The sequence below is a fragment of the Mixophyes fleayi genome, chromosome 3, assembly GCF_038048845.1.
Source record: "Mixophyes fleayi isolate aMixFle1 chromosome 3, aMixFle1.hap1, whole genome shotgun sequence".
Classification (NCBI taxonomy): Eukaryota; Metazoa; Chordata; class Amphibia; order Anura; family Limnodynastidae; genus Mixophyes; species Mixophyes fleayi.
This window is the reverse complement of record NC_134404.1, coordinates 97787759-97804201: the sequence shown is the minus strand read 5'-3', so window position 1 is coordinate 97804201 and position 16443 is coordinate 97787759. Positions and strand designations below refer to the sequence as shown.

At 45.2% G+C, this 16443-nt stretch overlaps 1 protein-coding gene across 1 annotated transcript in view; it reads left to right on the top strand.

Annotated features, from left to right (window-relative positions):
- Positions 1–16443, top strand: part of VEPH1 (ventricular zone expressed PH domain containing 1) — a 300978-nt gene that overhangs the window by 226478 nt on the left and 58057 nt on the right. The window contains exon 8 of the mRNA XM_075200875.1: positions 15651–16033. Within this exon, the coding sequence (XP_075056976.1) occupies positions 15651–16033 (383 nt within the window). The remainder of the gene's footprint in view (positions 1–15650; positions 16034–16443) is intronic.

Genomic DNA, 16443 nt, shown 5'->3' with positions numbered 1-16443 from the left:
AATTGACAAGCCGGGTCGGTACACAGTAGATCAGTTGGTGCAGATAAGCCAGGGACTCAGCAGGAGAAGGGTTAATTGACAAGCCGGGTCGGTACACAGTAGATCAGTTGATACAGATAAGCCAGGGACTCAGCAGGAGAAGGGTTAATTGATAAGCCGGGTCGGTACACAGTAGATCAGTTGGTGCAGATAAGCCAGGGATTCAGCAGGAGAAGGGTTAATTGCCAAGCCGGGTCGGTACACAGTAGATCAGTTGGTGCAGATAAGCCAGGGATTCAGCAGGAGAAGGGTTAATTGACAAGCCTGGTCGGTACACAGTAGATCAGTTGATGCAGATAAGCCAGGGATTCAGCAGGAGAAGGGTTAATTGACAAGCCGGGTCGGTACACAGTAGATCAGTTGCTGCAGATAAGCCAGGGATTCAGCAGGAGAAGGGTTAATTGCCAAGCCGGGTCGGTACACAGTAGATCAGTTGGTGCAGATAAGCCAGGGATTCAGCAGGAGAAGGGTTAATTGACAAGCCGGGTCGGTACACAGTAGATCAGTTGATGCAGATAAGCCAGGGATTCAGCAGGAGAAGGGTTAATTGACAAGCCGGGTCGGTACACAGTAGATCAGTTGGTGCAGATAAGCCAGGGACTCAGCAGGAGAAGGGTTAATTGACAAGCCGGGTCGGTACACAGTAGATCAGTTGATACAGATAAGCCAGGGACTCAGCAGGAGAAGGGTTAATTGATAAGCCGGGTCGGTACACAGTAGATCAGTCGGTGCAGACAAGCCAGGGATCCAGCAGGAGGAGGGCCAACCGACAAGCCGGGTCGGCACACAGCAGATCAGCCGATACAGACAAGCCAGGGACTCAGCAGGAGAAGGGCCAACCGACAAGCCGGGCCGGTACACAATAGACCAGTCGATGCAGACAAGCCAGGGACTCAGCAGGAGAAGGGCCAACCGACAAGCCGGGTCGGTACACAGTAGATCAGTTGGTGCAGATAAGCCAGGGATTTGGCAGGAGAAGGGTTAATTGACAAGCCGGGTCGGTACACAGCAGAACAGCCGATGCAGATAAACCAGGGATTCAGCAGGAGAAGGGCCAACTGACAAGCCGGGTCGGTACACAGTAGGTCAGTTGATGCAGATAAGCCAGGGATAGATGGTATGGCCTTGTCTTTGGAGTGATGATGACACTCCTTTGTACCCCCACAATAATTTCCCACTGTCTTCACAAGTTTTTAGATGTTTTATAATTGTGGACAGATAATTGTGTGGGAGGAAAGACACAGAGCTGATCTAACGTGCAGCCTTCTCCAACTGCCGCCCGCATGCAATAAGGTAATACATATACACGTCTATTTAGACATCCATGCTTACATTATTGTGGCTTTAAAAACAATGCAAATGACTAGACAACTGTTGTCAGGATTTGGGTAAAAATAATTCCACACATAAGAGGTGGATTTTTTTGTTTTATGCCCAGGCATGACAATGGCCTTCTTCTTATCACGTGCAAGAACTGCTTCCACTGGGGCAGAACTTACACAAACAACATCATCCTCAAGAACATCCTCATTAGCACCCTCGTCAGCTACACAAATATCCCCCTCATCCTGTTTCAATTCCAAAGGGGCATCCTCAATTTGTGTATCACCGGCTACACTTGGTTCATGCACACATATGCAGAAATGCTGAAAGGGGCCTTCTTTATGGGTACACTATCAGACAGGTCAGGAACACACATAGCACTCGTGGATAGACTCTCCTCAGGGATTTGTGTCATTTCTGAATTTGAACATACATTTTCCTCTAATGCCTTACTGTTTTCTTCCAGCTTGGCTTTTACATGTAAAAGTATTTGGACCAAGGTCTTGCTTTGTCATGACTGACCTTACAAGAAGATGCCTCAGTGACAATTGCAGAACTAGCACTCATAGAAAACGGCGAAGGCCTCATTCTTTGCTTGGCAATTTTATTTTTTTCTGAAGATAACTTTGCCTGGATTACAGGTCTTTTTTTCTTGACCAAGGTAAAGGGTGTTTTTTCCATTTTTGTTTACCTGACTTAAAAACACTATGCACTTTAACATAGGCTTTAGCAGATGACATAGAGGGATAACTGTCATGATGACTAGTGCCAGCAGCTGCTTGGTGCTCCTGGTCTTCTGTGTACTGCTGTGAATCTATTTCGATAACACAGTACAATGTGACTGCAGATTTAGAAGACTAAGCCTGCCAGCCCTATTATTTCTATTTCACAAATGACAATTAGCGATGGAGCTCTCCTCTTTGTGTGTTACCTATATAACACAGTACAATGTGACTGCAGATTCACACCAAGACTGCCAGTCCTATTATTTGCATTTCAGCAATGACAATTAGCAATGGAGGAATGGAGCTCTCCTCTTTGTGTGTTACCTATATAACACAGAACAATGTGACTTCAGATTTAGAAGACCAAGCCTGCTAGACCTATTAATTCTATTTTAGCAATGACAATTAGCAATGGAGCAATGGAGTTCTCCTGAATGTCACTGGAGACTTTGAAGAACACTGCTTCCCGTCCTCTTTCTTTTCTACCCATGACAGTGCCCAATTGCTCAAGAGACTGCCAAGACCTGTGCTACCCCTTCTGTGTCCCTCTGTAAAATGGCTCTGGATTGGCGTGGAAGGCGGTACTTATAGAATCCAAAACTCGCAAGATCAGATGATGTAACAGTGACATTTTGCCTCGTTTTCTCCCTTTCCCCCACCACCTGCTCCCACCTCGCCCACCTCTTTAATCTTTCCCTCTCCACCGGCATCTTCCCCTCCTCCTTCAAACATGCTCTCGTATCCCCCATTCTTAATGTACCTAATCTTGACCCCACTTCTCCCTCCAACTATAACCCCATATCTCTCCTCCCCTTTGCCCCAAAATTCTCGAGAGGCTCGTCTGCAGCCGTCTCTCCTTCTACCTTTCTGAACATTCCCTCCTTGATCCTCACCAGTCTGGTTTCTGCCCCCTTCACTCCACTGAAACTGCCCTGGCTAAAGTCACCAATGATCTCCTCTCTGCTAAAGCCAGTGGCCACTTCTCCCTTGATCTCTCTGCAGCCTTCGACACCGTCCACCACCCCCTCCTCCTCCACACCCTCCAGTCCTTTGGCCTCTCCAGCCCAGTCTTGTCCTGGTTCACCTCTTACCTTGCTGACCAATTCTTCTCCGTCACCACCTCTGGGTCTCTCTCCCCCCCGTCCACCCTTCCAGTCGGGATCCCTCAGGGCTCTGTTCTGGAACCCTTACTCGTCTCTCTATATACCTCATCCCTGGGTGAACTCATTAGCTCCTACGGCCTCAACTACCACCTCTACGCCGACGACACTCAACTATACCTCTCCTCTCCTGATCTCAATCCCTCCCTCCTCTCTAGGGTGTCCGCCTGCCTCTCTGCCATCTCCTCCTGGATGTCCTCTCGATTCCTGAAACTTAACCTTGCCAAAACTGAACTCATATTCTTTCCTCCCCCTCACACCTCGCCCCCTTCTGACCTCTCTGTCACTGTCGACAACACCTCTATCTCCCCTGTCCCCCAACTTCGCTGCCTCTGTGTCATCCTCGACTCCTCTCTCTCCTTTGGCCCCCACATTTTCTCTCTTGCTAAATCCTGCCGCTTCCAGCTGCGTAGCATCGCTTGCATCCGGCCCTTCCTCTCCCAAGATATCACCAAATGTCTTATTCACTCTCTGATCATCTCCTGCTTGGACTACTGTAACCTCCTCCTCACTGGCCTCCCCCAATCTCATCTCGCTTCCCTTCGATATACTTAACGCATCCGCTAGGCTTATCTTCCTTTCTCACCACTCCTCGTCTGTCTCCCCCGTCTACCAATCCCTTCACTGGCTCCCCTTCCACTACAGAATCCTCTTTAAGCTCCTCACTCTTACATACAAGGCCCTCGGCAACGCCACTGCACCCTACATCTCCACCCTCCTCTCTATTCATGCTCCATCCCGCCTTCTCCGATCTGCCAATGACCGTCGCCTCCTGATCACCTGATCACCCCCTCCCACGCGCGTATCTAAGACTTCGCCCGTGCTGCCCCCTCCACTGGAACAAGCTTCCTCCCTCCATCAGAACTTCCCCTAATCTGTCCAGTTTCAAACGGGCTTTAAAAACCCACCTTTGTCTTAAAGCCTTCCAGTCTCCCACTTAACATCCTACCTTTTCTTCTGCCCCTTCCCTTATCCTTAGTTCCTCCTTCTCTCCCTCTCTCCCCCATGTCTCTCTGTCTGTCTACCCCACCCCTTAGATTGTATGCTTTGAGCAGGGTCATCTCTCCTCCTGTCTTCACCACTTTTAACTCTGCTCTCCAGCTACCTAGCCCTCCTCCTCGAGGACCCTCTTCCCCCTGTCCCCTCTCGCTCCCTTCTCTCCCCTCTGGGGGTCTCCCTGTCATCCGTGCCCTCCCTCTTGGGCTCCGTCGTCTGCGGACCTTCCCCTCTCCTCTACACTGCCCCTAGCTGTGCTTTGAGCTCACTGAGTTACTGTGCTTATTGTTTACTGTACTATGCTATCTCACCTCATATTGTAATTTCGTTTGTCCCTGTACGGCGCTACGGACACCTAGTGGCACCATATAAATAAATATTAATAATAATAAAAAAATGATAGTTTTCAATTCTGATGGCACGCAAAAGTAGCGAGCCGGCTCGGCTCGGTACTCGGATCTGCTTGGGTTTGGGTGTGTTCGGTTCTCAGGGAACAGAGTCTGAGCATCTCGAAAGAGAATGCAGGAAGTTTTGAAAAGACCAGGTGGGCTCATGCTCAGTTCAGATCAGCAAGTGAATGCAGGGAGTGAGAACCAAGGGAAACAGGTAAGAACAGTGACCAAAATGCAGGTTAGCTGGTGCAATGTGTGAAAGTCCCCCCCCCCCCCCAAACCTAAGGCCTAGCTTTGCTGGGATACTTGGCATGAAAATTCTTGACCAAAGATGGAGCGTGAACATCAGAAGCATCCAACCAGGACCATTTCACAGGTCCATATCCCTTCCAATCTACTACATACTTGGTCTTGCCTTGAAAGGTTTTGGAATCCTATATCTGGTAAACCTCAAATTCTTCAGATTGCTGAACAGCCGGAGGAGGAGATGTATTCTTATCGAAAGAAAATGGTTAATTATTAGAGGCTTGAGGGGCGATTCATGACAGGGTTTCGAGATGTGGAGTGAGCTAGAAAGCTTGACTTTGACGGATACTGGGTTGATAACCCAACGAATTCTGGAGGGTCCAATGAATCAGGGAGCGAACTTCATGGAAGGGACTCGTAGGTGGGAGGACCCGTCCGACTTTTTTTATTGGCAAACCTTTTATAACAGGAAGAAGTCTTCTTGAGAAACTCAATCGTTTGGTTCCAAATAGCAAGGAAATCGCGATGGAGATCATTAGCAGCCAGAACCTGGATGTGAGTGAGGGCTGAGAACTTGGGAAGATTAGGATAAAAGCCATAAACAATGGAGAAGGGAGTGATAGAGGTGGATTCATGATAGAGCTTGTTATGGGCAAATTCTGCCCAAGGCAAAAGATCCACCCAATTATCCTGGGAAGGCGAGGAATATAGACGAATAAAAGTCTCCAAATCTTGGTTCACTCTTTCAGATTGACCATTGGATTGCGGATGGTAAGATGACGAGAAGTTCAGCTGGATATCCAGGAGTTTACAGAGAGCTCTCCAAAATTTGGATGTAAATTGGACTCCGCAGTCGGAGACAAACTCAAGAGGACATCCATATAAGCGGAATATTTCCTTGACAAAATTATTTGCTAAACAGGACACTTTTTTCGAAGATTCCGAGGCACAAAACTTCTCCCAGCTGGCGGTACTGGGTCAGGAGACAAAGATGTGGCCTGAAGAAATTTGGGTTCCAAAATAGGCCGATTCACAACATCCGGAGATTCAGGTTCACATGGCAATGCTCTTGATAATGCATAAGCTTTTTTATCTCTTGAGCCCGGCCGAAAAGTGACACGTAAATTAAAATGAGAAAAGAAGCAAGACCACCGGGCCTGGCGGGGGCCAAGACATTGCACTGACTGGAGATATAGCAGGTGTTTGTGGTCGGTAAAAATGGTCACTGGAAATCGTGCCCCTTCCAGGAGATACCTCCATTCAGAAAGTGCCAACTGCATAGCTAGGAGTTTAGGAGTTCTCTGTCACCGATTGTATAGTTCTTTTCAGCCGGCAGGAATTTGCGTGAAAAAAATGCACAAGAATGAAGCCGTTTCCCAGCAGAGGAGTACTGGGCCAACTCCCACTGCTGAAGCATCTACTTCAATTAAGAACGGTTGAGAGGGATCAGGTTGTTTGAGAACTGGAACTGTGGAGAACGCTTTCTTGAGGGTGCTAAAAACAGACAGAGGCAGCTAGGACCAATACTAAGTATTAGCGCCTTTTTTGGTCAAAGCAACAATGGGAACCACAATAGAAGAATAACTTTGAATAAACTGTCTATAATAGTTGGCGAACCCTAAGAAGCGTTGAATGGCCTTCAGGCCTAACGGAATAAGCGTGGTGAAAGTGGGGGATTCCTATGTGTATGTATAGCTGCCAAAGGAAATAGGGTAACCCCTGTCCCTATAAGAAACTTGTGAAATGTTAAAAAATTCCTCGGCACTGAATGAAATATGTAATGGGAAGAGGAAATTTATTGTGTAACTCATAAATAGCAGTTTTGACAAGAACAAAATATACATATAACAAATTAATCAAAAATATGAGTGTGTTGGCTAGTGCACACTCCAGAGGCAGTGATAATTAGTGATAGGGAATGGCAAATGTGGAAGTCCTAATCAGACATAAGCAATGTCCCCTGCATATCAATATGAGAACTGATAGAAGTCCAAATATAATAGGCAATGTCCTATAAAGCTCACTGAGAAATCCAAAGGCAGCAAAAGAAATGTCCAAAACTGTAATGAGCCTAGAGAGTGGTCCGCTCTGTTAGGCTATATAGGTCTTAATTGCAGTCTCTGAAACAACACAACAGCGTACAGTCTATGGAGTCCAAGTAACAGGTAGTGTGCTTTCGAGAGAATATCAGATTGAAGTGGGACTGACAGTCTTTCAAACTGATTCTTTACCTCCCCTGAATGGAGCAGGGGCAGTGTTGTGTAGAACGTAATGCTAACAGATGCGTCTTCTTCAGCGCTGCGCGCATGCGCAGAATGATGCCGGCGTCCCAACTGTTAAGCTCTCTCTCCTCTCTCTCTCTCCCATGCTGATGTGGCAGTCCTGCGTCCCGGCAGCGGGAGATGCGAAAGTGAGTGGTGAAATTCACCTTGCTGTGTACACAAAGCAGAATCCAAAATGTAAACGAGAATGAAGTGGAATGGCGATAAAATAGGCGATAAGAAGGAATTACTGACGTGTTTCCCCCGCACTCGGCGGGCTTCATCAGGGATCAGCCACTCGATAATGGTTCGCACTTACTCATATGTTTTCTCCGGAAATAATGTATCCTATAAAAGAAGTCTCTGTGACTTCGAAGACACATTACTCGAGCTTGCAATTGAGGTGATTGGTCCTGAGTCTTGAGAGAACCTCAGTAACATGTTCTCTGTGAGAAGGCAGATCCGGGAAGAAAATTCAAATATCGTCCAGATTGACTACTACTAAAGAGTGAAGAAGGTCTCTGAAAATCTCGTTCATACAACTTTTAAATACCGCAGGAGTTTTACTAAGCCCAAAGGGCATGACTAGATATTCGTAATGGCCGTCTCTGGTGTTAAAAGCGGTTTTCCACTCATCTCCTTTTCTAATTCTGATTAAATTGTTTGCACCCCTCTAACTTGGTAAAAATTTGAGCACCTTTTATCTGGTCAAACAGCTCAGTTATTAGAGGAATTGGATAGCGATTTTTCTGAGTGATGGCATTAAGACCCCTATAGTCGATGCAAGGGCGTAATGAGCTGTCCTTCTTTTTTAGAGGAGGATAGACCCTTGGGTGGCATCTTGCCAGGAAGGAAATCAATGGGACTGTCCCAGATACAATGCGGAGGTAAGACTTCAGACTTCTGTTTATCAAAAACATCAGCAAACGATGAGTATTGGGAAGGAAGAACCGATTTGGTAAATTCCTCTATAGTAGCAACAGAATGTAAGGGCTTCACATTTACCAAGCACTTGGAACGACAGGATGGGTCCCAAGACAGAACTTGAGCGGACGGCCAATCAATATGAGGGGGAATGCAGACCGAGCCAAGGTAAACCAAGGATAACTGGACTGGAGGTGTGCAACAACGCATAGAAAGATATTTTTTCGAAATGCAGAACCCCGACTTGGAGAGACAATGGTTGCGTTCGTGTCAGACTTCTCCCATTAGGAATCTGACTTCCATCAATGGCTGTGAGCACCACTGGGGTAGGTAGTAACGTGGTACGGAGTGACAAGGACTCCACTAGATCGGAAGAAATAAAGTTCTCGGCTGCCCCAGAATCCAGAAGAGCAGGCAGACAGTTTAGATTCCCAGGGGACCATAAAGGGTAATGGGAATTGAACAAGCAGACAATTTATTAAATTCTGTAGAGGACTTGAAACTCCCCAATTTGATCTCTCGATCACAGATTAGGGTTTGGCACTTCCCTGGCATCTAGAGCATGAGACCAAGCAATGCCTTGATTGAGCACAATAGAGAAAAAGTCCACTAGAAATTCTCCTCCTTCTCTCTTCAGGAGAGAGCCTAGAGCACCCTAACTGCATAGGCTCCTCTGTGGCACTAGAGGGTAGACTCTGGGTGACCGTTAACACAGGATTCTGCCGAGAAGGTTCTTTCTCTGAAACCCTCTTTCGACATTGGATGTCAGCTCGGTGGGACAATGAGATCAGAGCGTCTAGAGTAGTAGGCAGTTCCTGTGAAACTAAAACATCTTTAATTCTGTCAGCCAGCCCTTGCCAGAATGTTGCCATGAGGGCTTCATTATTCTATTGCAGCTTGGATGAAAGTGTACGGAACTGGATAACATATTGAGTAAAGGTATGGGAACCCTGTTGGAGTCTGAGTAGACTTGAAGTGGCTGAGGAAACACGTCCTGAGTCATCGAAATTTTTTCGGAAGGTTGCAGTAAACGCAGTACAATTCTGCAATAAAGAATCGTTCCTCTCCCACAGAGGGGAAGCCCACGTTACAGCTTGTCCAGAGAGGAGCGATATGATGTAAGCTACTTTAGTACGAGCAGTGGGAAACTTTTGTGGAAGTAGCTCAAACTGAATTGAACATTGGTTCAAAAACCCTCATAAAGTTTAGGGTCACCATCAAACTTTTGAGGAGTAGGTAAACGTAGAGATGAGGATTCAGTCTGACTTGACTGGGCTCGGAAACCGGTGGTGCCTGGGTGACTGGTAAGGCAGTTTGCAGAGAATCTAACCTAGAGGCTAGGGCCTGTAGGCATTAAAGAAATTGCAGTTGCGTAGCTTTCTGTGACCAACCAGGTGTTGCATCATGTCTTTAGCAGACTGTTCCCGATTGGGGTCCATTTCTAGTTTGGCCAAATCTTACTGTCACTGTGCCTGAGTGTGGAATAGGCCTCAAAGCCCTGTTCTAGATAGACTTACCCCTAGAGAGGTGTGGATTCTAACGGTAGAGAGGTATTCACCAGGGATCCCCGCAAGGGAATAAGGACTTAGCTGCTCTCTACCCACAGGTCACGGTCTAAGGGGAATTCGAGCAGAGTAAGATGGAACCATGGAGTGGAGCAGGACTGCTAAATGATAAATGTAGAGGTTCAGGTGATTGTCAGTGAACCGAAGCATTGAGGTCTTTAGAAAGCGAATAACTGAGAACAGGTCTGATTATGAGGCACGAGGTTCCTGCAACAATACTGCAGGTCTTGATCGTGGAACAGGTAACACAGGATACCAACTAAGAAGTGGTGAACTGCAGATAACTGATGGTCGACCTCTCTTTTGCCCCCCACATTCATTCCCTTGCCCAAGCCTGTCGCTTCCAACTACGCAACATTGCCCGCATCTGTCCTTTTCTCTCTCAGGATGCCACCAAAACTATCATCCACGCACTCATCATCTCCCGCCTCGATTATTGTAACCTTCTCCTCACTGGCCTCCCCCACTCCCGTCTCTCCCCCCTCCGCTCTATACTCAATGCGGCTGCAAGACTCATCTTCCTCTCACGCCGCTCCTCCTCTGCCTCCCCTCTCTGCCTTGCCTTACACTGGCTCCCCTTCCCCTACAGAATCCTTTTCAAACTCCTCACCACCACTTACAAGGCTCTCTCCAACTCTACTCCCCCATATATCTCTAACCTACTCTCCATTCACACTCCTACCCGCTCCCTGCGCTCGGCCAACGACCACCGCCTCTCCTCCACTCTTATCACCTCTTCCCACACCAGAATCCAAGACTTTTCCCGTGCAGCCCCCCTTCTCTGGAATGACCTCCCTTGTTCCATACGTCTCTCTCCTACTCTGTGCTCCTTCAAACGTGCACTCAAAACTCACCTCTTCCTCAAAGCCTACCAACCATCTACTTAACCCCCATCTCCTCCCTTTTGCTCGTCCTCCCTTCTCTCCTCTTGCCTCAACTGGCTCCTCTTGTGCCTGGTCTGTTTACCCGCCCTTAGGATGTAAGCTCGTATGAGCAGGGCCCCCTCCCCTCCTGTCTCCATACCCGTTCCTCCGCTCTGTCCTTACTGCATATGACTAGCCGGAGTTTCTGAAGTATTGGTACTTTTTGTTCATTGTTTTGTATGGTTTCACCCTGTATAGTCTACTGTTAGTACTGTGTGCGGCGCTGCGGATACCTTGTGGCGCCTAACAAATAAATGATAATAATAATAATAATAATAAACCCTGATGCAAACAATTGACTTTCAAAGGCACACAAATAACTTGAGTTTACCAGTATATAATTAGAACTATTTAATTGTTTTAAAAATGAATACACCTGTCTATAAGAGATCTCACAGCTGGTTGGGCTGGGTACACACTACAGTGTATTCAGCCAATTATCGGGCCAATCACCCGATGAACGACCATTCAGCCAGATATTGCATTAGTGTATACACTTAGCCAATGAACAATAGTCATTCCAAATCACCAACCTTTGTTTGATTTGATTGTTCAAGTAGAATTATAAATTTCTTTCAGCTATGGAACGACATCCTTCCAATCCTGCAGTGTGTATGCACTCACACTCAGGATCTCCATAGAGATTACAGAGTCATGTTTTTTTCACCCGATAAATATGACAGTTGAAGAGCACAGATCTGAGGGTAAATCTTTTAAAACATATACAGTGTGTACACATGAACCGGCATGCTGATCAGGACTTTTTTTTCCAGTCTTTGGTACAATCATTACAGATAATACATTGATCGAAAATTTCTGTGGTGTGTACCTAGCCTTAGGACATGAGAATATAAGAAAGTAAATGGTGAATAGTTATTATAGCCACTGTACAGTGGGACCACATATAGGTGGGCCTGGAGATACTGAAGATGGCCCAGGTGATTAATGGTGAAAGTGGGTGTGACGAAACGAGTGTGATAACCCTGTGACCATTCTGTTTCTCGTTTCTCACATAATGTGGATTATAGCAAGTACTTTTTATAGCCCATGCTTTTGTTCCCCAGCTCACCAGACTACAACTGCATTGTCTAATTACATGTGGCTAAGGGGACATTGTAGTTCAGTGTAAATATGTATAATGTGTATAATATATGGATGACTTGCAGTAAGGTTATTCATTGTCTTTAAAGTGAAGCCAGGGGGATTATGGGTAGGGATCAGGTTGCCAGGTGCTGGAGTAGGAAACTAATTAGTGTCCATGGTTCTCACCAGGCTAGTCCAGACAGGCCATCTAACAGGGGAGGTTTTGTGGAAGGACAGCTCATCTTCACTCCCCTCCCCAACCCCCCTAGTCCAGCACTGACCAATGGTTAAGAAGAATAGACCCAGGGGTTTGCCCAGGGAGGGGAAAGATTGTGGAAATTAAACCCAAGATATAAGGAGCCACTCCAGGGGGAAAGGGGGTGTTCATTATGGGATTTCATTCATGAAAGGTGCAAGATCTGGGTTTTGAATTGTCGCTCTCTACTAGAGTCTATATATGCAGCTGAGAGAGATCCATGGGTCATCAAGTCTGGACAGCCAAGTGACTTCTAACTCCTTAACCTAGTGGGGTAAGGGATAGATGATGTGGTAAACCAGCCTGGCATTTATTTACTGTGTGTACATAATATTCTAGTGTTGTTTGTATGACAATAAATATACTGTTGTATTTTTCTAACTGCATTTGCCCGAGTGACTATACGAATCCTAGAAGGTACTGGGTAGACTTCCCTGCTATAGAAGGCACCCATGGGTGTCCAGCCAGCATGAAGTGGGTAGCATTGGGCCAGAAAACCCGGTATCTTCAAAGTGGGGTCCATAAGTCCCATAGCACATTGTGTCAAGACTGCTTACTTGTTGCTTGGAGGAACAGTAGATGGAAACTGTCAGCTCCTGCAGTGGTCCTAAAAAGTAGTGACTGGAATAAGGGATAAGACAGGGAAAGGCCCTATTTATCAGGTCGTAGGGGACATCAATATACGTATCTCATGGCAATCCTCAGTATGGGTATAGAAATATATCTAGAAAGTAATCTAATCCATCCTGATCGTGGGGAGATGTCTGAGGTCTCAGGTAAAATGCCTTCCTTGTCTTGCTCTAAAAACAACTGTGGGATGAAGGTAGAAAAAGTTTTTACACTTATTTTTAACTCTAGTTCCATTGCATTACAATTTATAATGGGGCCTACGACATTCCCAGAAGGCCAATGACAAAGTTGTCCTTGGTTTCTCTGCAGGTAGATCCATGTTTGGCTGTCTGCACATGGTTCAATGATCCAGCTGTGTGCCAGGCAACCCCACTAATCAGCGATCCCAATCATAGAAGTGATTGTATTGCTTACTACTGTATATACAGCTGCTTAAATGAAGTCATAGAAGGACATGTTCACAGCGGTTATTGGAGGTCATCTGGGATCTCCTTTTTGGATGAGCTAAAAAAACTAATCTGCACTTCTTTAGTTTACAAAGTGCTTATGTCTAGTTCATTTGAGGAGGAGGCACACTATGATATAAAGAATATTACAAAAAATACAAGTACATGAAGAATTTCTTGCCACACAGTTGTCCTACAGTGGCCCCACCCAAGATATGGACTAACCAAACACATATTGAAGAGGACCTGTCACTTTATATAAATCAATTTTAATATATTCACTTTTGACCTTTGTCCTGAAGACAGCAAAAAAAACCAGTGCTCTAGATGCAGGGGCGGGCTGGCCCGGGGGGCAGGGCTCCCCCGGACCGCTCGGTCAGACCGCTATTAGGGCCGGGGGGTAGGCCGGCCGGTCGCCCCCCGGGTGCAATATAGCACATTTTCACCGGCGGCCGCATCTGACATCAGATGCGGCCGTGTCAGCGCACAGGCGGCCGCATCACATGACAGGGGATGCAGCTGCATCATCAATGACGCGGCCGCATCCTGTTTCACGCGATGCGGCCGCCTGTGTGCCCCCCGGGCTTCCCTATCCCAGCCCACGCCTATCTAGATGCAAATGCCTGTCTCGGTTTTAGAGTAGTGCAGCCTACAGCGTTACGACTGCGCCTAGAAACAACCATGGAAAGCAAGAAAACAGTACTAGTAATCAGACATATAGACTATTAAAAAATCTAATAATGAGGGTCTATCTATCTATCTATCTATATATAAATCTCATAAACCATTTGAACAAATGATATACATTTATTTATATGACGCAAATATAGATATCACCTATTAAAAACATTTATAATGTGGGATAATACAAAAGACACTCTAATCACTTTTTTCTATGCGGCCACATAGTGCTAAAACCATAAATCTCTCAACCCTGCTAAACACTTAAACAAATCCACAGATCTAGAATGAATATTATTGCTAGATTACATAAGTGAAAAATATGGGCCTGAGTCATCTTTAGATTTAAGTCCCGCTGTGTGCTGTATCTTACGTGACATTGCTCTGTGCATGCTCAGAAATGGACTTTACGTCAGTGAACACAATTCCATCCAATTCATTCAATTCATTCTATCCCTACGACTTGACAGACAGGACGGGGGTGGGAAGGTGCGGATGCACATAGGTAATGTACACTAAGGGTGTGCTGAGATTGAATGCATGCACATTCGTCCGATTCAAGCTCTGGGCATCTCTTAGGTACATGTTTTTAGCAGTATCATTTGCACCAGCTACAGGGCAGGTGTCAGTGCTAACTGATAGTGATGACCAGAGCCGGAAAAACCCGAGGTCTAACTGGGCTAGAGCCCAGGGGCCTTTGGCATCTGGGGGGCCCTTGAAACTATTTATTTTCTTTTTATAGCTGTAACGCGGCCGGCGACATTATTCATTATTCCCTCCTTGACTGTCAGGTCAATGAGGGCAGCTGTTATGCTGATAGCTGCCTGTTGTCACTGTAGTGCTTCCGCGGTGCGCAGTAATCTCCTTACTGAGATCTCGCGCAGTAATCTCCTTACTGAGAAGGTCTCATGAGAGTGAAACTATGACTCATAGTCTCACTCCCACGAGATTTCCTCAGTAAGGAGATTACTGCACGCTGCGGAAGCACTACAGGGAGTGCAGGAAGAACGCCTGCAGCCAGGACGGATCAGAAATAGGAGGGTACGGGAAGGGGGTACACTTCCCAGTATCCCTAGCCCGGGGGCCACCATTCCCTTCCTCCGGTGATGACTACCCGTATGCATGCCAGAGCATGTGTTTGCAAGTAAAAGGAATTATAAAAAATGTATTTTATGTACAGTATGCTTTAAGAGCATCCTGATTTATGGATTTTATGTAATAAAATATAAAAAAAGAAAGTCACATTTATTTTTATTTTTGGGAATAGGATAGAAGAATCAAATAGTCATGTGCCCTGACTGGTTTCATTACAAAAGTAACTTCATCTATAAAGATTCTTTGCTCACCCGAGCTTACCGTGTTCTGACGGCCCTGCCAAAGCATTAAAACTTAGATATTTATTTCTACACCTAGATGTGTCTGCTTTTGTGGTGTATTTTTATTTTGTTGCTTGTCCAGATCTAGGCAGAGTGGGGCGTCCCATATTGGTACTTAAACAAGCGCAATTAATTAGGCCACTAAAGCTTGTTCAGGATATAAAAACCAATGGATGCTTCATTTTCAATCCACAATTAGAACAATTATAAGGAGCTATCCCCACTTATCCTGTTTCTTTGTGGGAGCCCTTGTAATAATGCATGTAATTATGGAATTGATAAATCAAAGTTGGTATATAGGATGTTAAAATGAGCTAATTCATGAGATATAAGTCATAGATTTTGCCACAATTTGCTACATTTATCATGGAACTATTAAAAATATAAATCAGACAAGGAAAAACTGACATGCTGCGTTCCCTAAAATGCAATAATGCATGTAAAGGAACCTGCTACAGCCACAGTTTTATATTATGGGGAGAAAGAAGTAGTTTTTCATATGTAACATAACTATGGCTAGTGCATTGTCTATTCTCCAATGAAATACGAGTATACTACAGCTAGTACCCTGAAATATCCTTTACCTTCAATACCCTTTTAATATTATTGTGTGTCTTGTTACAGGTCAAAGAACTTACTGAATTCCTCAAGCAAAAAATGTTTGAATTTGGATTCTGGTCAAGACACTGAAAATTCAGAAGTTCTCGGCCTAATGTCTTTTTCACATATGTTTCTAAATCAAAACGATGAAATATTACCATCTGGCTCCAACACTGAACACTCCCAAGAGGAAAAAACAGTTTTAGTTCCATTCAAGAATTGGACTGAGACAAAAGGTGTGATAGAGCCAAATCTAGAAAACCAAAGTGTGTTAGAAGTAATTAAAGAACCTCAGCGTGAACACAACAAATTATTTCTGCATTTGAAGGATAACATTAATGAGTTAAAAAACTATGTTTCTGAAATGGGAAAGAAAATTCCAGTGCCTGATCAGTGTGTCATTGAAGGTAAGAAGACAAATGATTCAGTTATTTATAAAATATAGCTGCTATTAAAATATATTAAGTAAAACAGCTGAATGGTCTGGAACTGGCTGGCAGACTTTAGCCCATGGGACAAGAACATAACACTGGCCATAACTAGCAGACCCATCTTTAAAGATTGGGTTTTGGTACAATATATATTTATCAATATAAAAAGAGGCTATTTTAGTATTGCTCAACCAAGCGATACTTTATTATTATCTAATATATAAATGTCTAGTGGCGTGTGTTAGTCTGTCTGTGTGTGGAAAAAATAAAACCAAGCTGCAGCGCCACCTGCTGGGCAGAGTTATACACTAACCTACTAAATTCTTAGTGTGTGTGTAAAAAAAAATTCAGAAAGGGCTGAAATTTAGTATACTAAGATGTTTTTA